Raw genomic sequence first — 24,250 nt, forward strand, 5'->3', positions numbered from 1 at the left:
AAACTGACGTCGTGTCTTCGAATGATTTTGCCGACTCCATTAAATACTCTGAAATGCGCTGCAGTTGCAGTGCAGGCCGGAGGTTTGAGCCTGCCTGAGTATAGTCATTATAGCAGCTGCCATTTTTCTTAGTCACTGCTTTCTTTCTTCTGTTGTTGAAATTGCCTCCCAGTGTGAGCAGCTTAGTATTGTGAGCGTGGTGTGAATGTGTAGAATGTACATCGAGGACACATCTCCAGTTAGATTTACTCAGTGGTTTGCAGCAGTTGCAGTTTAAGTAATTTGTTCTTCTGCTGAACAAGTAAATGTAAAAATAGAATGGATCACTGATGTACACGTAGCGTATTTTACTCATTCGCAGTTCAGAGTTTTGACCAAATATCACAAACATGGACAGCTCTGGCCAAGGTTATAACACTCTGTAATCGAGCAGAATTCAAAGCAGCGCAGCAGGATGTCCCAATTATGAAGGTAAGGCAGATTCAACTATTTTCTTTCCAAGCAACTTTACCTTATTTATTAGCAGGCTTTTTTCAGTATCAATTGGACATAGGTGTGGTAGGAACAAAGCTGCATCATTGGAGCAATGGGAATAAATGAAGCCCATATTGTTGACCAGTCGTTTCACCCTTATTATTTGAACAATTTTACAACACCAAGTTATAGTCCAGCAATTTTATTTTAAATTCACAAGCTTTTGGAGGCTTCCTCCTTCCTCAGGTGAACAAGCTTTCAGAGGCTTCCTCCTTCCTCAGGTGAACGTTGTTCACCTGAGGAAGGAGGAAGCCTCTGAAAGCTTGTGAATTTAAAATAAAATTGCTGGACTATAAATTTAAAATAAAATTGCTGGACTATAACTTGGTGTTGTAAAATTGTTTACAATTGTCAACCCCAGTCCATCACCGGCATCTCCACATCATTATTATTTGAAGCCTGCCGACTTGGTGAGAGTGACTGTGAGGTTTGTGCAGTGGTGGAAGCACCGGTTAGTGGCCATCTGTCCGTCCGTAATGTGGGGGGGGGGGGTGGTCGTTGCCCACTCTAGCGCATTAGAAGTGCATTGAGCGGGGCAATGGCATGATACGGAGTGAGGTGGCTCTCCGCAATAACATGGTAAAATGAGCCAGTGTGCAAGCAATGGGTGCCTGGCACCTCCAGCAGTGGCCACCAGCAAACCCTTTACCACCTGGCTCTACTAGTAATGGGAACTTTTAACTTATTGTGGTGCATTCTTCCCTCACTCACTGTTTGGTCCTTGAAGATGTTGAATTGGAGCATTCTAACCGTAACAGCATTGCCCATCCACCATCAGTTGCCGCCCGCCCTAATTCCCATTGCTAGCTACATCATTGCTAAAGCCTGCAGCATGGTTTCCTGAGAATGTGCATCTCTGGAGCATGTGTCAGGCTTGCGCCTTTACTGAAACATTAAAAATATTCTGAGCTGATTGTTACTTTCTTCCATAATGGTGCATGATGAACAAAACGTATTCCTCAGGACTCTCCTTCCCCTTTAACGTTTTCTTTAAGTTTGAGTTTGTTATTCCATGTGATTCAGTATGTCTAGTCTTTCAATGATATTCTGTGCCTATTGTGCTTTCTTTGCACATTGCCATCAATAATTGTGTAGTATTATGCAGGCCCTATAAAATCTGGTTGCCGACCAGTTGAAAAATATACATTTGACATTTTTCCAGCTGCTAATCTCACTCCTTGGTTTGTATGTCATGAAAATGTATGAAATTATAATTTATATACCAACTTTTGTGGAAATGGTTCAGCAATTTCATTTGCTTGGAGGTGAGAGGGAAATGTCAGAGACGTAGAGGGGAAATCACAGGCACAAGGAGAGGAGAATCAAAGAGGCGAGGAGCTGGGTGAGGTAAGGGATCGCAGGTGTAAAATGGAAACATTTAGATCATTTCTGATGATCCAGAAACTTTGTGCTTGGTGGACACTAAGGCATTGAACTGAGGGACAGCATTAAACCATCTGCAGGACCTATACTTTTGACACCTAAATTGAAAATGTGATTTTTGTTTTTACTAACTCATTGAATAATATATTTCCGGTATTAACAACATTTAATACATTAGGGTGGCTCACTAGGCCTTTTTAAATTTAAAATCACAATTGCAGGGTCTTCACTACAGGGTATATTTTTTCTGTTTCGTTAATTTTATTAAAAGTGTACACATGAGTTTAAAGCAGAGAACACCACTTTCTCATGAAAATATATCATCCATCAAACATGGATATCTGGATATCTCAAGCAGAGTGAAAGTCAAATTTGGGTGGAAGAGTCGGTGTCACACAAAATTACAAGATAAGAACAGGTGAGGGAGGTCACACCGTTTTACCTCATCAATGCAGGGGGGAGAAACCCCCTGTCTTCCAATTGCATCTCAGGATTTCAGCTCCATTACCTTATCTGGCAGACTGTTCCAAATATTGCTTATTTTTTGTGTGAAGGTTTTTTTTAAAGACATAGATCCTAAATTAATGTTTCACCAGTTTTAGCCTACGACCCTTTGTTCTACTGTTATACCTTATCTTCTAGTAACTTACTCCAAGTTTACCTTTTCTATATACAATTTAATATCTTGTGTACTTTTAGAAAGTCCTTTCTCATCACCTTTCAAAGCTAAAGAGCCCCAGTTTCTTCAGTCTTCCCTCAAAGCTCAATTCTCTCGGATTCATGATCTGCACCACTGCTGAGGCACTAATGATCTTTCTTGTGGCTTGGTGACTAAACTTGGTCACAGTGGTGCAGTCTGACCAGCGGACTGGAAAGTTTCAGCATGACCTCTTCTGACATACTTTACTGATTTAGCAGTACGCTTCAGCGTTCTAAGTGCGCTATTTGTCACACCTCTCTCCCACTAAATGTGGTTTTATGACTCATTAGCAGTTTAAAGCTTCCAGTAAGAGTTTCAATTGCCATCAATAAAAGCATGAGCCAGTGGTGGACAGGACCAAGCCAGTACTGAACAATTGCCCTAGAACAGTGATCTGTTAAGGTACCGTGCCCTAAATATTGATGACGTTTCTATGAAGAGGTGTTAACTCAATCAATGTTATTTTGCTTTTTGTGCACATAGCGAGAAGTGGTTGGAGATGCCTCAGAAACTGCTCTTCTGAAATTTTCTGAAACTGTAATTGGTAATGTGATGGAATTCAGAAAAGAGAATATCAAAATATTTGAAATACCATTCAATTCTACCAACAAATTCCAGGTACTGTACAATTTGACAGGAGAGTATGATTTTGTTAAATTTCCAGATCTCTGTCAGAATAGCGCATAAATACAGGGACGTCACAGTTCAGTAATATGACTGAATATGTGATCAGTCTCTAATCTGCTTTTCTAACCATTGTTAGTTGTTAAGAACGAAAGAAAGAACTTTCATTTATATCGTGTCTTTCACGATCTGTGGAAGTCTCAAAGTGCTTTACAGCCAATGAAGTACTTTAGGCCTGGAGTTTCCTCCGTAGGCGCAACCCGGAAATTAGACCCGAAAATGTGGCCAATGTCACACCCATTTTGCCGATGTTGTTATGCCTAAACTCAAAATAGGGCGGAAATCAGTGTGAGCAATCGGGGCCAAGGACAGTACCGAACCCACACCATGGGCACAATTTTAAAAGGGCAGCGGGATGGCAGCAGGATGGGGGTGGGTGAATGTGGGCGCGGGTAACCCGAATAATAAAAATTTACCGATCCCCACGCAATCGCAACTTAATTGGTGGCCATTAATCTTGTTTCCGGGTTTGCTGACCTGCTGTCAGCTGGAGCGTCTAGATTTAAAGGGCCATTGCTCCAATGGATTTTGCCGAAGCAAGGAGGAAGGAGACATAATGGAGCAGCACACCTCGCTTCAGGTGCTGCTGGCCGGGCTGAGGAGGAGGAGGAGGGAACTATTTTACCTGGCTGACAGGAGGAAGCACCCTGCCTCTGCCACCAAAAAGGCCTGGCTCGAGGTGGCAGAGGAGGTCACAAGCAGGAGCAACATAACCCGCACTTGGGTCCAGTGGAGGAAGAGTTTCAATGACCTAACTAGGTCAGCAAAAGTGCGTACACTTACTGATTGTCCTGCATTCTGTGGTGCATATACCCCCCACCCCCTGCCCTGCCAAGACTACTCCATCACATCACTCCTCACACCCACTTAGGGCTCATCCTCAACTTACCTGCACTTCCTCACCTCCCCATTTGTGACCGCACCACTAGCAATCACCCCAGTCCTGATCCAATGTGATATTTCTGTCTCATACTCACCCTTTGATGCACCTCTTTCACTTTCAGCCTCACCCAAAGCAATGCATTCATCGGCTGGCCACTTCTCCTTCACACACTCACACCTCTGTACTTTCTCCTCTTCTGGAAGAGGGCACAAAAAGCATGCAAGAGGACGAGGACTGAAGGGGGGCCACAACAAATAGTGGTCCTCACAGAGGCGGAGGAGGAGGCCCCGCAGATCAGCTGCACGGTTGAGTGCCTGTCCATCAGCGACGCCGAGACTGGCACCCCACAAACGTCTGGTGACACAACTTTAACATTCATCACACACACCATGAATTGATGTTAACAGTGCTTGCCATGTTGAACACCTCAGTATGCTCATCGCAACATGACACATCTGTGATGATGCTTAATGTTGCCTTCTGTTCGCTTCCAGGCCCTTCAGCGACCGAAGTGACGGGAGAAGGCGATTCCTCAGAGGAGCTCCCGGCCTCTGGGGGCGCACCGTCACATCTTAGTGAGCCATCCACCAGCGCAGATACTCACACCTCGATGGGTCCTAGTAGTCAGTTAGTTGGTTTGGCAGCTGGTGAGTCACCACACACAAGTGAGCACGAGCAGAAACTGGTGGCGGGGGCAGCTGTGGAGAGTCCGCGTCAGTGGGCGCACTCCTCTCCAAGATCTGCTCAGCTGGATGCAGATGCTGAACCCCGGGGGTCATCCTTTAAAAGAATGATCGAGGCAGCACATTTGCGAGGTACTGGACCAGGTGCCACGCGCACTCTCCACAATAGTGCAGAGGATGGAGGACTCCAACTCCTGCATTAATGGAATGGTGGCACAGGTACGTGAGGGAATCTCTGAGATAGTGTCATAGGGACCTGAGGAACTGTCTGGGATAGTGTTGCACGTAACTGCAGAAATATCTGAGATAGTGTCGCAGGTAAGTTCGGGAATGTCTTTGATGGGGAGGAGTGTAACCTCCATTGAGCTTCAAGCACGGCTCACAAATGAGTCCATTCAGGCCCTGATGATGGCCATTCGGACTCAGGGTGAATAACATTCTGCCACTTAAACGGGCAGACAGAAACTTTAAAACTGGGTTTACAAGGCACCATACATGTCCTCCAAACTGTTCTCCAGCAGGGTGGTAGGAGTGATGTGGGCCTGGTCCAGGAGAGGGATGATGGCAAAAGGGGATATGGAAGTGGGGATGCCACTCAAAGCGCTCCCATGTCTCACCTGTTGTCCCCCTCTCAACCACTACCCGCAATGCTGCCTCCTCTCCAGGTGGCCGAGTCTGCCCCTGCATAGATGCAGGTGGAGCAGTTTTTTGTGGGGCCCTCATGGGCTCCAAAACCCAGAGGGTGAAGGCCAAAAGCATCTAAGCAGTCCGGGCATGGACATGCGCAACCTGCCACTACCTCTGCTGCAGCCACAGGGGATGCAGCACGTAGAAGTAGTAGGAAGAGAAAGGCTAAGGTTTAGTGATCACAAAGGTTATGCACAAGAGTGTTTGACAGATGATCATGTTTTTTCATTTATATTTATACTGCCATGTCTTGCCCATTCTTGACTGTCTTTTGTGATAGTGCCCTTTCATGTGCTTCACCATGAAAGGAGAGACTTGATGCCACCCAGTGGGTGACTTTACAGTGGGTGTATGTGTAGTTGCAGGACTGTTTGTGGGGGGAGGGGTGGGGGTTGGCGCTGCTCTTTCTTGGTGGTCTGAGGACTGGACTCTTCTCACTTTGTGATATCCTTATGAGAAGCATTCACATATGAGTAACTCCCTGGCCTCACGAGCAGCCAGGTGAGCCGCTGCTCTGCCCATGGGTTCCTCCTCCTCAATGATCATTGCAGATGTGGATGCTGGGATGGGGCCTCATCAGCCGATACCCCTCTCTGTTGCGCCATGTTGTGCAGGACACAACACGCTGCTATAATGTGACCCACTCTCGCTGGTGCTTATTGAAGTGCTCCCCCAGAATGTTCGAGGCACTGAAATCGCATCTTCAGCAGTCCTATCACATGTTCAGTGACCGATCTGGTGGCGATGTGGCTGTCGTGTATTGACACTGTTGCTCGCTGATGGGTTTCCTCAGAGGTGTCATGAGCCATGTGTGCAGAGGGTATCCCTTGTCCCCGAGGAGCCAGCCCTCAAGGGTGTTCAGTGCGTGGAAGAGGTCCGGGATGTTGGATTCCCTCAGAATGAACGAATCATGGCAGCTGCCAGGGAATCTGCCTCACAGGTGAAGAAATCTTTTGCGGTGGTCACAAACGAGCTGAACGTTGATGGTGTGATAACCCCTTTCTGTTGATGAACAGTCCTGGCTCGTATGGAGGTGCTCGGATTGCTATATGCATGCAATCGATTACACCCTGTACCCGTGGGAAGCCAGCCACAGAGTGGAATCCCACTGCCCTCTTCGTCTGGCTGAGGTCATCCTTGGGGAAGTTGACATATTACGAGGCCCTGTGAAACAAGCCGTCGGTGACCTGCCTTATGCACTTGTGGGCAGACGACTGAGAGACCCCGGTGATGTCACCGGTAGCACCCTGGAATGATCCAGAGGCGAAGAAGTTGAGGGCAGTGGTGACTTTAACAGCGACAGGTAATGAGATGCCGCCAGGCCCAGCCGGGAGCAGCTTGGAATGAAGGAGGCTGCAGATGTCTGCAACCACCTGGCGACTCACTCTCAGCCTCCCTATGCACTGCTCCTCGGAGAGGTCCAGGAAGATGAGCCTCGGTCTGTAGACCCTTTGGCGAGGGTAGTGCTTCCTGCGACATCAGTCCCTCTGTTGTTCCCCTCTTTGCTCTTGTGCAGGTACCTGTGGCGCAGCACTGTGTTGTGGAGCTACAAGTGGCGGAAGTGCACGACGTGCCTGGCAAGAATGATGATGTTCCTCATTCTCGGATGTACTGGTGAATGCAGCCATTGTGCCCCCCTCCCCGCCCCATCCTGATGGTGTCAGTATGAGGGGGTCCGAAAACTTGGTAAATATGTGTGAACAGAACAATTTTAAGTGGAAATCAAGAATTTTCAGTCTCAACACAAAGATCTCCCAGCCAAAAGTTTCTCTGAGAGAACTGAGTGCCCTGCTGCAATGACTCACCTTTTATGCTCATCTGCCAAACAGAGATTTAAATGTCCAATTGGCCACTGGCTGAAACCTGACTACTTTTCCATGGCATGCTTCACACAGCACGGGAAACACGTTGAGGCAGCGTTGAAATCACTTGTCTTTATTCTTAATTAGATTTATGTACATTTCAAGTACTTGGATTACTGCTTTAAATATCATCCCGCCGGCTTTAATTGCTAGCACGACTTGTGGGGAACGACACGTGCGCCCAGATGACTCTGGGTTGTGCGCTTTCTTCAGTGTGTTGGAGCCGGGATTTCTGCCCGCTCCTGAAAATCCCGATTTTCTTTGCCCCCCGCCCCAATGCACCCGCACTTTTTTAGAATTGTGCCCCATACATTTCTTCTTTAAGTATGAAAATGTAAGTTTCAACTCATTTAATCATCATTCATGCACATTGGACACAGCACGTTTAAGAACCTGCAATTGGGGAAGCTTTTCAATTTTTAATGTGACATACTGATTCCATAAAAATGCATTAAAAGAATCAGAAAATATAAAGTAGGTCTGAGCGAGGATAAATTAAAAAAGAAACGCTCAAAAAAAAATTGCAGAAGAATGACTTTCTTTCCTGCTGGGCCTGAAAATCTGGTCGCAATGTGAAGAAACCCTCTGAACAAGTCCAATTGGAAGATACTCACATTTGAGATTTGGGGCATGGGCAGGGATTTGTGCGGACAAAGGCTTTGATGGACAGCAGTAAAAGATTGAGGAGACTTGGGCGTATTGTAGTTACACGTGTAACTCACTTACGCCCAAAATTCTGTGCTCTTTTAATCTGATTTTTAATGTTTTAAGGCAGGTTGCTGGAGACCTGTCATTTTGAATCTCAAACTTGCTACAGAGACGACAATAGCCATGGGCATCATGAAGAAGTAACTCTATAGAATCTAGCAGTGATCAGCCTTGTGTTTGATCCAGGGTGGTGATCACAAGACATGAGGCACTGATATATTCAGGGCAACTTGGTGGCATTTGAAAAATGTAATTTCTCAATAGGGCTGGAGATGTAGGAGTGAAAATTGGTTATAGATCATTTTTGAGCGCATAACCAATGATGCGCAGAGAGGGCACGCCCAAAATGGAAGGTCCCATGGCTCATCCTAAATTGGGTTTTGGGCCTTATTTCAATACTTTTCAAGGAGATCAATTTCTGGCTGCTTTCCTCACAAACAGCGGCCATCAGGTAAGTCCACGGGGGTGGAGGGGGGAGAAGGACAAGAAGGAGAAGGGCTAATCGTGGGCTGGCAGTTGCTCCTCCTGGCTCCACATTAAACTTTTAAAAAAAATGTAGTTACTTTTTTTTGTTGGTGGCTGCTGCTTAGCCGCAGCAACTGCTGAAGAATCCTGAGTGGAGCAGGCCCAACGCCTCATTGCAGTCTAATTTAGGAGAGGGATCTTGAAACAGGTGTTAGGCCCCATCATTTACATAATGTAAGGCTCCTAATGCCTGCTTTGAGCGGCTGCCAGGGAAGCCTGAAAAATCATCCGACCCAATTTGGGGCTAGACACATTTCAGCCGCCCTTGGTGAAATTAGTGTTTTTTGGGCTCTGTTCTGCATCCAAAAATCAGGCACAACAGGGTCTAATTACTCCTCTGTATTTTTTTGTCCCCTATCTAGAAAGGTGGCTGTATATAAAGTACTCCACCTACATCTATCCTCCTTTGAGCAAAATGAAACCAATACAGTACATGTTTAACTAATGCCTCTTTATTTTTAGCTGTCCATTCATAAGACCAACAATCCATATGATAAGCGTCTCCTCATAGTGATGAAGGGAGCACCAGAGCGCGTCCTGGAGTCTTGTTCCACCGTAATGATTCAGGGCAGAGAGGTTCAATTGAACGATGAAGAGATAGAAGTCATTCAGATGGCTTATATGGAACTTGGAGGACTGGGTGAGAGAGTTTTAGGTAAGAAGACTACACCATGTACTATTCTTGGAATATTTAATTTGAATAAAGTATCTTATTGGAATTTTATCATCAACTGGAGAGGACAATAATTAGCTCATTGAATCTCTCTAACAATACTGGAATGTAGAAGTGAGAAAAAAAACATTCAGTTCATCCAGGGCCCAGTCTAAGACTTAATTTTAGTGTTCTAATTTTTTTTTCCTATCACAATGCTTCCATTTCTTGCCAATATCAAGAAATTATCCACTTTCTTTTGAATGCATTAACTCAGCTAATATTTATTTCACTAGATGACAGTCTGTTTCATAAGTCAGTAACTCTTAAGTATGAAAACATATTTCTGAAACTGAGTTGTTGTACTTCTCTGAATCTTTTCCATCTTCATAGATACAGTGACCACATGACGACACACAGCAACCTAGATTTTCCTCTTTGGCATTATTACAGCCAGAATGGCTCTTGGTGGGTTTTAGACAGACTCAAATGGAAGTGAACACTTTATACCTAATTTTCGTAGGGCCTGTGTGGATTTGGTCGGGTCTAACGAGGCGACTGGTGCTACTTTCAGCATATATATGTGTTAATTTACGTTTCTTGTGTGTTGAATTTAATTTGTGATTCTTGACCTTTGTGCCTTAAATCTACCAAATTGTTTTTTTTTTCTTTTTTTTTTAGCTTCCCTGTTCCATCATCTAGATTTTGATATGAATTCTTTTATATCAATTATATTTTGTGATTTTTGACTGACTATTTTTAATTATTTTAGGATTTTGTCATCAATATTTGCCAAAAGACAAATATCCAGATTTGCACATATTCGACACAGACAGCAGAAACTTCCCAATCTCCAATTTATGCTTCGTCGGCCTTGTGTCTATGATCGATCCACCCCGCTCGAGTGTGCCAGATGCTGTTCTAAAATGCAGAAGTGCTGGAATCAAAGTACGTGTCTTCTATTGTATCCAGTTTGCATTTAGTACTTGTAGCATTTCCACCAAAGGCTAAATTGGTGAGCACTGGTACATTTTTCCCTCTTAAATCGTTCACTGTAACTCCATGGGGATAATAATGTAACTTTGGTTCTGCCAAACCTGCTTTACCCTACAATTTATTTGATTAAAATCACTATCAAATAAAAATATGAACCAAAATAATCAGCTAATATTTTAAAATGTACCCAAAGCATATTTTACTGTGTTCTGTTGGTATTAGTCCCTGTATTCCCAACCATGGCAATTTCAGGAGAAATTGGTGTGGAATATGAACACAGTTTTTAAAAAAATGGATACTATATTTGGATTGCCAGTGATTTTGATTCTCAGTTATAGAGAAGCAGGAAGTGAGAGAGTGCCTTGAAAGGCGTAGAACTGAGTTATTTACTTCATGTACAGAAAATGATAATGGATGTATGAGGTTTGTAATAATCTACTAAATATTACTGAAAACATTGTATTATATTTATTATCTAGGAATATGTATATATTAAAAAATCACTACATATCGTCTTCACAGTTAGGGATTTTCATCGATTTGGCCGGAAGGGCTTTTTGATTTAATCTATAATGGGGCATAAATTGCTCACCCGAGGACACCATTCATCAATCGTGTCCTCTCTCTCCGCCGACGAATCCAGAAAACAAGTTCACGAATGCGCACTAAAACCCGGAAATCGTGAACTTGCTCGCATTGGTTCACTGGCGGTTTGACAGGTCCGAATTTAAGGGCCACGCTTTGCTTCAATCAATAAAATCATTAAACATTCGTAAACTTACCCACCTGCCCAGCTGGAACGAAGGTACTTATGCCACCAAAAGGTACGCTGGAAAATACCAGCCCTACGCTACTTTTTAAAAGTGTGGTGACTGTTCACAACTGCAAAACAACAAAAAATTAAATTTTAAAAATGTGGAATGTCAAATTACTCATTTTAATATTTTTTGATCATTAAAATTTTTTTTAAAAATTTTTGCTTTTAACTTCTGTAAGTTTCATTAAATTAAATCATTTGCTTGGCTTCTTATATGTTATTTTTTAATTTAAACTAACATACAGAAGTTAACTTTAAAGGAATGATTTCTACTTGCCTGCTTGTGGGCGTGACTTCTCTTGACAGATTCTGTGGGCGCGGCTTCCATTCCCACAGTCTCTATCGGATCCGAATGAACCTGCACTGCATTCACAGCGCTGAACTTAAAAAAAAATTTAAGAGGGAGCACGTGGACGTCCGAGACCACGAGGTAAGTTTCTTTGTCGTGTTTGTCCGCAGTACGTGCGGACAGCCTTGCCACACTGGTCGGAGCAAGTATGGACCCAATATGTTTTTAATAGGAAGTCAAATTCAGGATTCTAAAGGTTAATCCCCAAGGATCCCTTGTCCTTTCCTTGACAGTGGAAGGCAGGCTTGGAGCCATTGGACAGAGGGAATAGGTATGTTTATGAGCTCTCCCGAAAGCTAATGAGCCAGCCCTTGAAACGGTTATTTTTAACGAACGGACAGTTGGTGGGTTGTTAGCACGTTCCAACACTGTAGGCATTCATATATGAATGTGTTGGAAAGGGCTAAATTCATGCCTGTACAGCATGAGATTGTCTGGCTGATTTAACTGGCAAATCCATGGACAATGAGACCTTTGAGGAGATCAGAGGTCATGCCTATGGTTTCCTGTCCAGCTAGGAACCAAAGCACAGAAGCACAGAGTCTACAGATCAGGTCTAGAAGGTCTGTTGAGGGAGTGATAGTGGCTGGTCCTCCTTAAGATAGAGCTGATCAGGATCGGGAGTGGGAAGGAGGCTGACCAGAAAAGTGATATTTAAACCGTTAAGAGTGATGTGGCATTTTGTATTATTTTCTTTCTTACGAGGAGTGATGCTGAATTAAATCAAAGTATGTTGAGATTTACTCTTGATATTATTCTACTGCAGTTAACAATTGCAAATAAACCAGTTTGTTGATTTCCATTCAACCTCATCTCACTAAAGATTGGAGAAATGCATGTGGCGGCACGTGGAGAGCAGATGCAAAACTTGTAACAGACATTTACCAGAATTGGAAGATAGTGTTTTGGCTATCTTTTTTTATTAATGAGATGGTAATGGTTTGCCTACATGAAATGGGAAAGGACTGACGTCAAAGTTATGTAAACTTTAAATCAATTGGCTAAATTAAAAGAAAAAAACATTATATTCTTATAAAATAAATCTGTAGTTAACACCAATTCTTGATATATGTTCATCAAAAAAAAACAAAGAGCTTTGGGATGTCACATCAGTGGAAGGATCCCCCACAGAGTCTGCCCCTCAATGAAGTGATACAGCAGCCATAGCAGCACTCGAAGTTTGCCCAACAAAATGAAGATTCCTCATACATTATTATTGTTAAATTGAATTTTCAACACCTTGCTGGATACTGAGAAATCATTCTAAAATAGGGCTTGTTGAAGAATTAAAATGGTTATTTTAATAACACAGTAAAAACAGCAGAATTTAACATGGGTGGCTTTAAAAAACTCATTATAAAACCTGAACCGGAAACAACATATACATCATGCCTCCTCTGTAATCCCTTTTATGTCACAGCATTTACCGAAATTCTGACAAAGTTGTTGTGGCAACATATAAATTTCAATACCACACTCTGGCACTTGTTAATTGGGAGAAGAAAGTGGAAGGTGCTGAAATATATTTTCAAGTACATCAACATCTATGGGAATGTCCACTGATGACCTGTAAATGGGCGATGCCTGATTGAAAAGTGGTGTTTCTTGTGACTGACAAATATCTACTGTAAAATTTTCATGTAGATTTCATAAAACACGTGTGCATGCACTCACAAACATAGAAACATAGAAAATAGAAGCAAGAGTAGGCCATTCAGCCCTGCTCCACCATTCAAAATGATCATGGCTGATCGTCTAACTCAGTATCCCTGTTCCCGCTTTTTCCCCATATCCCTTCATCCCTGTAGCATTAAGAAATATATCTATCTCCTTCTTGAATACATCTAATGATTTGGCCTCTACTGCCTTCTGTGGTAGAGAATTCCACAGGTTCACCACCCTCTGAGTGAAGAAATTTCTCCTCATCTCGGTTCTAAATGGCATACCTCTATCCTTTTTTTTTTATTCGTTCACGGGATGTGGGCGTCGCTGGCGAGCCCATCCCTAATTGCCCATCCCTAATTGCCCTCGAGAAGGTGGTGGTGAGCCGCCTTCTTGAACCGCTGCAGTCCATGTGGTGACGGTTCTCCCACAGTGCTGTTAGGATTTTGACCCAGCGACAATGAAGGAACGGCGATATATTTCCAAGTCGGGATGGTGTGTGACTTGGAGGGGAACGTGCAGGTGGTGTTGTTCCCATGCGCCTGCTGCTCTTGTCCTTCTAGGTGGTAGAGGTTGCGGGTTTGGGAGGTGCTGTCGAAGAAGCCTTGGCGAGTTGCTGCAGTGCATCATGTGGATGGTGCACACTGCAGCCACAGTGCGCCGGTGGTGAAGGGAGTGAATGTTTAGTGTGGTGGATGGGTTGCCAATCAAGCGGGCTGCTTTATCTTGGATGGTGTCGAGCTTCTTGAGTGTTGTTGGAGCTGCACTCATCCAGGCAAGTGGAGAGTATTCCATCACACTCCTGACTTGTGCCTTGTAGATGGTGGAAAGGCTTTGGGGAGTCAGGAGGTGAGTTACTCGCCGCAGAATACCCAGCCTCTGACCTGCTCTCGTAGCCACAGTATTTATATGGCTAGTCCAGTTCAGTTTCTGGTCAATGGTGACCCCCAGGATGTTGATGGTGGGGGATTCGGCGATGGTAATGCCGTTGAATGTCAAGGGGAGGTGGTTAGACTCTCTCTTGTTGGAGATGGTCATTGCCTGGCACTTATCTGGTGCGAATGTTACTTGCCACTTATGAGCCCAAGCCTGGATGTTGTCCAGGTCTTGCTGCATGCGGGCTCGGACTGCTTCATTATCTGAGGGGTTGCGAATGGAACTGAACACTGTGCAGTCATCAGCGAACATCCCCATTTCTGACCTTATGATGGAGGGAAGGTCATTGATGAAGCAGCTGAAGATGGTTGGGCCTAGGACACTGCCCTGAGGAACTCCTGCAGCAATGCCCTGGGGCTGAGATGATTGGCCTCCAACAACCACTACCATCTTCCTTTGTGCTTGGTATGACTCCAGCCACTGGAGAGTTTTCCCCCTGATTCCCATGGACTTCAATTTTACTAGGGCTCCTTGGTGCCACACTCGGTCAAATGCTGTTTTGATGTCAAGGGCAGTCACTCTCACCTCACCTCTGGAATTCAGCTCTTTTGTCCATGTTTGGACCAAGGCTGTAATGAGGTCTGGAGCCGAGTGGTCCTGGCGGAACCCAAACTGAGCATCGGTGAGCAGGTTATTGGTGAGTAAGTGCCGCTTGATAGCACTGTCGACGACACCTTCCATCACTTTGCTGATGATTGAGAGTAGACTGATGGGGCGGTAATTGGCCGGATTGGATTTGTCCTGCTTTTTGTGGACAGGACATACCTGGGCAATTTTCCACATTGTCGGGTAGATGCCAGTGTTGTAGCTGTACTGGAACAGCTTGGCTAGAGGCGCAGCTAGTTCTGGAGCACAAGTCTTCAGCACTACAGCTGGGATGTTGTCGGGGCCCATAGCCTTTGCTGTATCCAGTGCACTCAGCCGTTTCTTGATATCACGTGGAGTGAATCGAATTGGCCGAAGACTGGCTTCCGTGATGGTGGGGATATCGGGAGGAGGCTGAGATGGATCATCCACTCGGCACTTCTGGCTGAGACTGTGACCCCTGGTTCTGGACTCCCCAGCCATCGAGAACATCCTCCCTGCATCTAGTCTGTCTAGCCCTGTTAGAATTTTATATGTTTCAATGAGATCACCTCTCATTCTTCTAAACTCTAGTGAACATAGGCCTAGTTGACCCAACCTCTCCTCATACGTCAGTCCTGCCATCCCAGGAATCAGTCTGGTAAACCTTCGTTGCACTCCCTCCATGGCAAGGACATCTTTCCTCAGATAAGGAGACCAAAACTGCACACAATACTCCAGACGTGGTCTCACCAAGGCCTTGTATAACTGCAGTAAGACATCCCTGCACCTGTACACAAATCCTCTTGCAATGAAGACCAACATACCATTCTCCTTCCTAACTTCTTGCTGCACCTGAATGCTCACTTTCAGCGACTGGTGTACAAGGACACCCAGGACTCGTTGCACCTCCCCTTTTCCCAATCTATCACCATTCAGATAACAATCTGCTTTCTGTTTTTAAAACCAAAGTGGATAACCTCACATTTATCCATGTTATACTGCATCTGCCATGTTCTTGCCCACTCACCCAACTTGTCTAAATCACATTGGAGCCTTTTTGCATCCTCTTCACAGCTCACATTCCACCCCAGCTTTGTGTCGTAAACACACACACACTTTTATAGCAAAGGCTTGAAGAAATATTTGGATATTAAAAAGAGTGGCAATAAATCAAAATATTCTGTGACACAAGTATATCTGGTAAAAATGTATAAAAGTTATTTGAATTTTAAGATTCATCAATATTTAGTGATTTTATGTATTTAACCCGACTGATTATTTTTGTGGAACCTATTAAATTACATAAAGTTACGTTTTTGGAAATCCTTGAATTTGGATAGATTTTTTTTAACCTGTTAACATGAATAAATGCAATTTTTTCCCCGATAGGTCATTATGATCTCTGGTGATCACCCAATCACGGCGAAGGCTATAGCAAAGAGTGTTGGCATTATCTCAGCTGGTAATGAGACAGTGGAAGATATTGCAAAGCGCCTTAATGTCTCAGTCAACCAAGTGAATAAAAGGTAGATTGAGGTAATCTGTGTTACACAAAAGACATTTTCTTTAATATTTATTGAGATTTAATTATTGCAGAAATTGCACTGAGGAATCAACAAGCAGGCCACTCATTTCTCACAACCTAATGCATGTTCTAGCACTTCTGGTTCAGCAAACTCTGTGCTTAAACCTTTGTGTACAAAAGGGATAATTCCATGGTAACACACTCCCAGCAAGGGGGGGACATATTTGCAGGGTGCGTAGGTTGGAGATAAGTGTACAGCATTGTCTAACCTGTGCTCCCTATCAGCACAGCTGGCAGTGCAGGATTGTGGAATTACATCTAAATTTCCAGGTGATGGCACTGCCTGGAGAGAATTCCAAAGGCAGGGGAAACAACGTGAGGCTCATTCACAGCTGGTATCCTGTGTGGATTTTTAAAGAGTTGATGCAGAGTGTTGAGGTACTGGTGTAGCAGCTCTTGTATTCCTGATATAGGCATGGAAAACTGACCAGCGCAGGCAACTTCTCTCTGATGTTGAAGAGGGAAGACTCTAGGCATAGATTTGAACTGTGCTGAGTGCAGGAGCATCAGATGGGTTTTAACAAAAAAGTAGACGTAGAAGGTTATGAAGCAGAATACCTTACGATAACTGCACATTCCCATAGATCCTGTGATACGAAAATTTGTCAAATTATAAAATGCAATAAAATATAACTGGTGTAAATGTTCTTTGTATTTTTGAATACTGAAGGACTGTCAAAGCTGCTGTCATAAATGGTTCAGAAGTCAAAGACATGAACTCCGAGTTCTTGGAAGAAATTTTAGTCAGCCACAATGAAATTGTATTTGCCAGGACATCGCCTCAACAGAAACTAATTATCGTTGAAGCCTGCCAAAGACAGGTAACTGTTCACATGTTAAGCTCAACAAGTTAGCTTGGCCTGGTGGTAGCACACTCACCTCCAAGTCAGAAAGATGTGGGTTTAAGCCCCACTCCAGGGAACTGAGCACATAATCCAGGTTGATGCTCCAGTGCAGTACTGAGGGAATGCAGCATTGTTGAAGGTACCATTTTACAGATTAAATATTAAGCCATTTACCTGTTTAGGTGGATGTAAAAGATCCCATGATACTATTTGAAGAAGAACAACAGGGTTCTCCTGGTGGCCAAGCCAATATTTGTGCCTTAATAAACACCTCCAAAAAATAGTTAACTGGATAATTTATCTCACTGCTGTTTGTGGAATCTTGCTGAGTGGAAATTAGCTGCCACATTTACCTACATAACAACAGTGACTAATTCATTTGGCTGTGAAGTGCTTTGGGATGTCCTGAAGATGTGAAAGTTGTGATATAAATCCATCCTTCCCTCCCTCCTTAGCAGATCTTGCTAAATGTATTTATGCTTGCAATGGCTAAGCATAATTAAATCTACACCTTGAATTCATTTCAAACTCATTTAAAGTAATTTTTTCATTTTAAGTTGATAAGTGAGCTTTTGAAACTGTTTCTTAAAGGAAGTCCTCCAGTTAGAACAGCGGCTACTGGCGTTTCCCTCCTCCCCCCGCCCCCTCACCACAGTGAAACTCTGCCCCATCCATATCAGCTGAACTACTCGATGCAGGCCAGGGAGCCCATCCACTGCATTTTAATGTCCCTGAGTGAGAAGTTGGCTGGGACTCAGGGGTGCATTTCCATGGTTGGTGGAAGTCCAATCATGTTTCTCCACCTGGAGATAGTAACAGTTCCTGGTGCTCTGATTTGAGATTTGTACACCAATGAGGCAACAGCATTAAGCACATCCTTTTTGAAACCTTCAGGCCCACAAAATTCTAACAGGGAAAGCGAGCAAATAAGAAACATGAGCAGAAGTAGGACTGAATTGCCTGGATTTTGCTACATTGCCAGGGCTCGGAGGCTGCACATGGTCCACAGGTCATAGCTTAGACACCCCTGGTCTAAAGCATCTTAATTTAAATCTTGACTATGCCCATTTTCCCCAAAGCCCAGCCAAGGAAGTGGCCGGGTTGGAGTAACTGTGTGACAACTTCAATTTAGCAACTAAATGTAGTATAACATCCTTGAGTTCAGTAAGCATCACAACATATATTGAGGTCATTCTACATCTTTGAGGGTAACCCCGCAGTTGGGTAACCTGTATGTGGATAGAGTCAACTAGTTTAAAATGAAAGAGTCACTTGTTAACCCTGGGTACCATGCACTCATGTGCAAGATCCCTTGCTGCACATTGCAGACCCTCTATGCATTGAATGGAATGGACTGTGGAGAATCATATCTTCAGTTCTCAGTGATGCCATTGAGCTTACAAAGACATAATAAGTTGGTGCGACATTTTTGTGGCCTACTAGTTTTGATGATTCAGTAAAACGTTTAGTTAACACTGAAAAATATTTCTAGTCTTTGTGTTTTTAATTTCTACAGGTGTCTTTGATCCCTCTGTAACTTGACCTCAAATATTGCTCCTGGTGACTAAGTGCCGCTATTACAATAAGTTTGGCATTTACTGTAGAAGACTAGGGAATATGGAGCTTTGTAGCTGTCTTCAACTAGAAGGTATCTGGGGACTTGATATTCTCATCAGATCCTCCTCTTTGTATAACAGGGATCGATTGTGGCAGTTACAGGAGATGGTGTCAATGACTCACCAGCTCTGAAGAAAGCAGACATTGGAATAGCTATGGGGATTGCAGGCTCAGATGCAGCCAAAAATGCAGCAGACATGATTCTACTGGATGATAACTTTGCCTCAATAGTCACTGGAGTGGAAGAAGGTATAAGCCACTAAAATACATAGTACTAAGATATAGTTACAGATGAGATGAAAAGCAAATTATTATCACAAAGATTAGAAAACTGGTCAATTCAGAAATTAACTTTCTTTCCTTATAGACTCAACTTCCATATATAAGTAGACAATGCTGCCACCCAGCAGGTAGGGGAGATGAGGGGTAAAGAAACGCTTTGAACATGGCCCCTTTAAAAATGTTGCAGCACACACTGCCACCTGGGTCAGGTGCTTTTCTCCACTCAGTTACATTGTTACAAAGTCCTTGCTGCATCTCACCCTCTATTCCTTTCTCCTAGTAGGATTCCTGACTCTCATCCTGGCATATCGAGAAAAGATTACTTTTTGTTCTTTCACATTCTGCAGTCTGCGTTTTTGTTTTATTAGTACTGTAAAGGTTCTGATTGATAAGTGTTTATTTATGGTGAAGTTTTGATTCCAAAAGTCACTGGGAATCAACAGTGCTTCTCAGAGTTTTAGCGATGGGTTTATCTAAGGCCTCATTCCCAAAGGAAACAAACAATTGCCTGGCTTGACAAGGATTCTTACTTCTGTCTACACAGAGTTATAGCTCTGTAAACATCAACAAAGTGGCATTTACTTTCATGAGACATATATAGATGAGAAAGGACATTCAGTCGATCTTGGCTCATCCATCCCGAAAGACCCAGTCTCACATCAAAGCACCCAACAATATGTTTCCAGGGTTTTCATCTCCACTACTCTACCCAGAAATCTATTCCATGTGTTGATCACTCTTTAAGTAAAGAACTTCCTAAATTTACGTTTTACCAATTTGAACCGATGAACCAATGTTTAACTCTTATTTAATTTGTAGTAGTATTCTGGAACTTCCTTCTCTATTCTGTTTACTATCTCATATACTTCTATAAGATCACTCCTCACCCCAAGCTTCTTTATCCTTTCTTCACAATTCAGTATTCTGATATGTGGAATCGGTCCTCTGGCTTATCTCTGAACTGCCTCCAGGACTTGAAAATCTCCTTGAATTCTCAGTGACTAAGATATGCACACAGTTTTCAAAACATGTAGTTTGACTAAAGTGCTACACAGTTTGAATATGGTTTCTAATAAATTACATTCCACTGTTTAACTATATAGCTCAGCATTCTGTCTGGACTGTTAATTGCTGCTTTGCAGTGATTGGGCACGTTCAATGTTGATTCTTCTAAAACCCCTGCATTGCAGAGACATGAAGTCTCGGGCAATCACTTATGATTTCCTAAGATAAATACATGGAGATATAATTTTTTGCAATAAAGGGAGACGTAGCCTTATGATTGCCGATTTAGTTCCAATTGTGGAGAGTTTAATGCTGTGGACTTGCACCTACTCGGAGGTGTGTTGACACTGCCTACATTAACTTCATGTTGGACTCTAACTGATGAATAGATTTTCATCCCATCAGTATGGGCTGGGTTTGAATTCAACTGCAAGAGATGAAAGAACAGTAATGTCATCAAGTATGGGGAGGAGTAACTACACTTAAGGAATAATGGTCGTCACACCGTAAATATTTCCAGACCAATTATTCAACTATAGTTAGGGTTTGTGGGAATTAAGTTGGGAATCTGGAAAATGATAAATGTCTACATTGTGCATTCAACTTTCCCTTTAGGTCTGTGTTGTTATGATTTGCAGATGTTTACATAAAGATCATAGTAATATACGAATTCATGTCAGATTGTAGATTTTTTTCATTAAATAAATCTGTTTAATGTGTTCAAAAGGTCGTCTGATTTTTGACAATCTGAAGAAGGCAATCGCCTACACCCTGACCAAGAACATGGCTGAATTGTGTCCATTCCTTATTTATATCATCACCAGTATACCCCTTCCCATTGGTACTATTGCCATCCTCCTCATTGACTTGGGTACAGACATTGTAAGTAATTACTAATGATCTAGAATCAGTTACACCAGTTTCCTTCTTTTTTGAATTCCCCCTTTCCTTACCATCGTTGCTGACTAACGATTGCTTCATTCTTACTGGATTGAAAAAAAAATGGGTAGTTTAGACGTAATTCCAGGTTACATTTTCCCTTTCACACATTGCATTATTCAGACTCTCCCAGAGAATTAATTCATTATTTTCAGCCTACATATTAAAAGAGGGAAATCTGACTAGAATGTTGGATAATTGGAAAATAGTGGATGCGCTTTTATTGTTCAAGCAATCTTACAGTAGGCTGTAGAGGGAATTCTGGTGGTGTTGCCATGAGACCATCACTGCAGCATTACAAGAGATGGCAAGGGACCTTAAAAGGGCAGAAAAAGGGAGCCACAGCATTGTAGGCCTCGAAAGAGACTGAAGCCCACAAAAGAGTAACTAGGGAGAGAGTAGGGCCTCTTAAGGATCAACAAGGTCATCTATGTGCGGAACCACAAGAGATGGGTGAGATCCTAAATGAATATTTCACATCGGTATTTACGGTTGAGAAAGGCATGGATGTTAGGGAACTTGGGGAAATAAATAGTGATGTCTTGAGGAGTGTACATATTACAGAGAGGGAGACGCTGGAAGTCTTAACGCGCATCAAGGTAGATAAATCTCCGGGACCTGATGAAATGTATCCCAGGACGTTATGGAAGGTTAGGGAGGAAATTGCGGGTCCCCTAGCAGAGATATTTGAATCATCGACAGCTACAGGTGAGGTGCTTGAAGATTGGAGGGTAGCAAATGTGCCTTTGTTTAAGAAGGGCGGCAGGGAAAAGCCTGGGAACTACAGACCAGTGAGCCTGACATCTGTAGTGGGTACGTTGTTAGAGGGTATTCTGAGAGACAGGATCTACAGGTATTTGGAGAGGCAGGGACTGATTAGGAACAGTCAGCATGGTTTTGTGAGAGGAAAATCATGTCTCACGAATTTGATTGAGTTTTTTGAAGGGGTAACCAAGAAGATAGATGAGGGCTGTGCAGTAGACGTGGTCTACATGGACTTTAGCAAAGCCTTTGACAAGGTACCACATGGTAGGTTGTTACATAAGGTTAAATCTCACAGGATCCAAGGTGAGGTAGCCAATTGGATACAAAATTGGATTGACGACAGAAGACAGAGGGTGGTTGTAGAGGGTTTTTTTTCAAACTGGAGGCCTGTGACCAGCGGTGTGCCTCAGGGATCGGTGCTGGGTCCGCTGTTATTTGTTATTTATATTAATGATTTGGATGAGAATTTAGGAGGCATGGTTAGTAAGTTTGCAGATGACACCAAGATTGGTGGCATTGTGGACAGTGAAGAAGGTTATCTAGGATTGCAACGGGATCTTGATAAATTGGGCCAGTGGGCCGATGAATGGCAGATGGAGTTTAATTTAGATAAATGTGAGGTGATGCATTTTGGTCGATCGAATCGGGCCAGGACCTACTCCGTTAATGGTAGGGCGTTGGGGAGAGTTATAGAACAAAGAGATCTAGGAGTACAGGTTCATAGCTCCTTGAAAGTGGAGTCACAGGTGGATAGGGTGGTGAAGAAGGCATTCAGCATGCTTGGTTTCATTGGTCAGAACATTGAATACAGGAGTTGGGATGTCTTGTTGAAGTTGTACAAGACATTAGTAAGGCCACACTTGGAATACTGTGTACAGTTCTGGTCACCCTATTATAGAAAGGATATTATTAAACTAGAAAGAGTGCAGAAAAGATTTACGAGGATGCTACCGGGACTTGATGGTTTGACTTATAGGGAGAGGTTGGATAGACTGAGACTTTTTTCCCTGGAGAGTAGGAGGTTTAGGGGTGATCTTATAGAAGTCTATAAAATAATGAGGGGCATAGATAAGGTAGATAGTCAAAATCTTTTCCCAAAGGTAGGGGAGTCTATAACGAGGGGGCATAGATTTAAGGTGAGAGGGGAGAGATACAAAAGGGTCCAGAGGGGCAATTTTTTCACTCAAAGGGTGGTGAGTGTTTGGAATGAGCTGCCAGAGGCAGTAGTAGAGGCGGGTACAATTTTGTCTTTTAAAAAGTATTTGGACAGTTACATGGGTAAGATGGGTATAGAGGGATATGGGCCAAGTGCAGGCAATTGGGACTAGCTTAGTGGTATAAACTGGGCGACATGGACATGTTGGGCCGAAGGGCCTGTTTCCATGTTGTAAACTTCTATGATTCTATGATTCTATAAAGTAGATGCATGGCAGTCAGATTGGATGGAAAGGAGGCCTTTACTTTGCCCTTTGCCTCCATTTTTGGATATTGGGGTCATTGTCATTGCTACCTTGGACCTGACACCATCTTCCATCAGACAATTCCGGGGAGCAATGGTAATGGATCAGATGAGAGGAAAATGGGATAAAAGGCTGGTCCCCATCTTTGCTCCATTAACATTTGTGTTAAATGGGCGGGGAAAGGATGGCTGGCAGCATTCCTGGCAAGGGTTAGGGGAGGGAAATTGAGTTGGGATAAGGTGGGCGTGGTTGTCCTCACTGCGCCATTTTCCCACACTTTCTACTGCTATTCAGTCCGGTAACTTCCATGGGATGCTAAAGGAAAAATTGAAGACCGAAAGGAACAATGCAAAATATTACTGCAAAGAGGCAAGTGAAACTTAGTAGTGTTCGCCAAAAATATATATATGCCAGTGATATGCACAAGATTTGAGCCAGAAAGATCACTTCCTTTTGAATTGCAGGCAATTTTAGCTACATATAAAGTCCTTTGTCTTATTTTGTGTTACAGGGTATCTGAACCCTGTAACACACAAATGCATTGATTTTTGAGTCACCAAAAGGCTTCTTCTTAATGTTTTGCCTCATCAACAGATCCCATCCATTTCATTGGCTTATGAGAAAGCTGAAAGAGATATAATGAATGTCCAACCTCGAAACTCCAAAAGAGATCGACTGGTGAACGTGCAGCTTGCATCATATTCATATCTGCAAGTTGGTGAGTAGAGAATCTTAATATTTGTTGCATTTACTTGTGACCTCCCACTCGCTGTACACTCATGGGGCTCTATTTTAGCACCCGCTATCGGGTACGTTCCTGACGGGTGGGGGGCTGCGAAAATCGGGGAATCCCGGAGCGGGTCGGGAGCCCGGCTCCAACCCGCCCACTTCCAGGTTCCCCACAGATGCGCCAACGTGCGCGCGCAGCCCCCGCACGTGGGACTCCCACAGGCAGGTGCCACTTGACAATATTTATCTTGCTATTTCAGGTCGTAAACAGACCTGATTAAGGGAATATTTCAGAAGGGGTGGGATTTTCGAAACAACTGGGACTGTTTCCCATATTGGGGGAAACACTCCCAGTTGAAATGGACGTGTTGCAGCTGTCAGCCTGTGGCAGCTGC

The 24,250-nt window shown here is 43.4% G+C and overlaps 1 protein-coding gene across 1 annotated transcript in view; it reads left to right on the forward strand.

The window, feature by feature from the left end:
• The window catches only part of LOC137301268 (potassium-transporting ATPase alpha chain 2-like), a 60,332-nt gene that overhangs the window by 25,643 nt on the left and 10,439 nt on the right, over positions 1–24,250 (forward strand). The window contains exons 10-18 of the mRNA XM_067970726.1: positions 367–471; positions 3,101–3,235; positions 9,112–9,304; positions 10,074–10,249; positions 16,018–16,154; positions 16,884–17,034; positions 18,756–18,924; positions 20,690–20,844; positions 23,721–23,844. Of these exons, the coding sequence (XP_067826827.1) occupies positions 367–471; positions 3,101–3,235; positions 9,112–9,304; positions 10,074–10,249; positions 16,018–16,154; positions 16,884–17,034; positions 18,756–18,924; positions 20,690–20,844; positions 23,721–23,844 (1,345 nt within the window). The remainder of the gene's footprint in view (positions 1–366; positions 472–3,100; positions 3,236–9,111; positions 9,305–10,073; positions 10,250–16,017; positions 16,155–16,883; positions 17,035–18,755; positions 18,925–20,689; positions 20,845–23,720; positions 23,845–24,250) is intronic.

The sequence above is a fragment of the Heptranchias perlo genome, chromosome 33 (assembly GCF_035084215.1).
Source record: "Heptranchias perlo isolate sHepPer1 chromosome 33, sHepPer1.hap1, whole genome shotgun sequence".
Classification (NCBI taxonomy): domain Eukaryota; kingdom Metazoa; phylum Chordata; class Chondrichthyes; order Hexanchiformes; family Hexanchidae; genus Heptranchias; species Heptranchias perlo.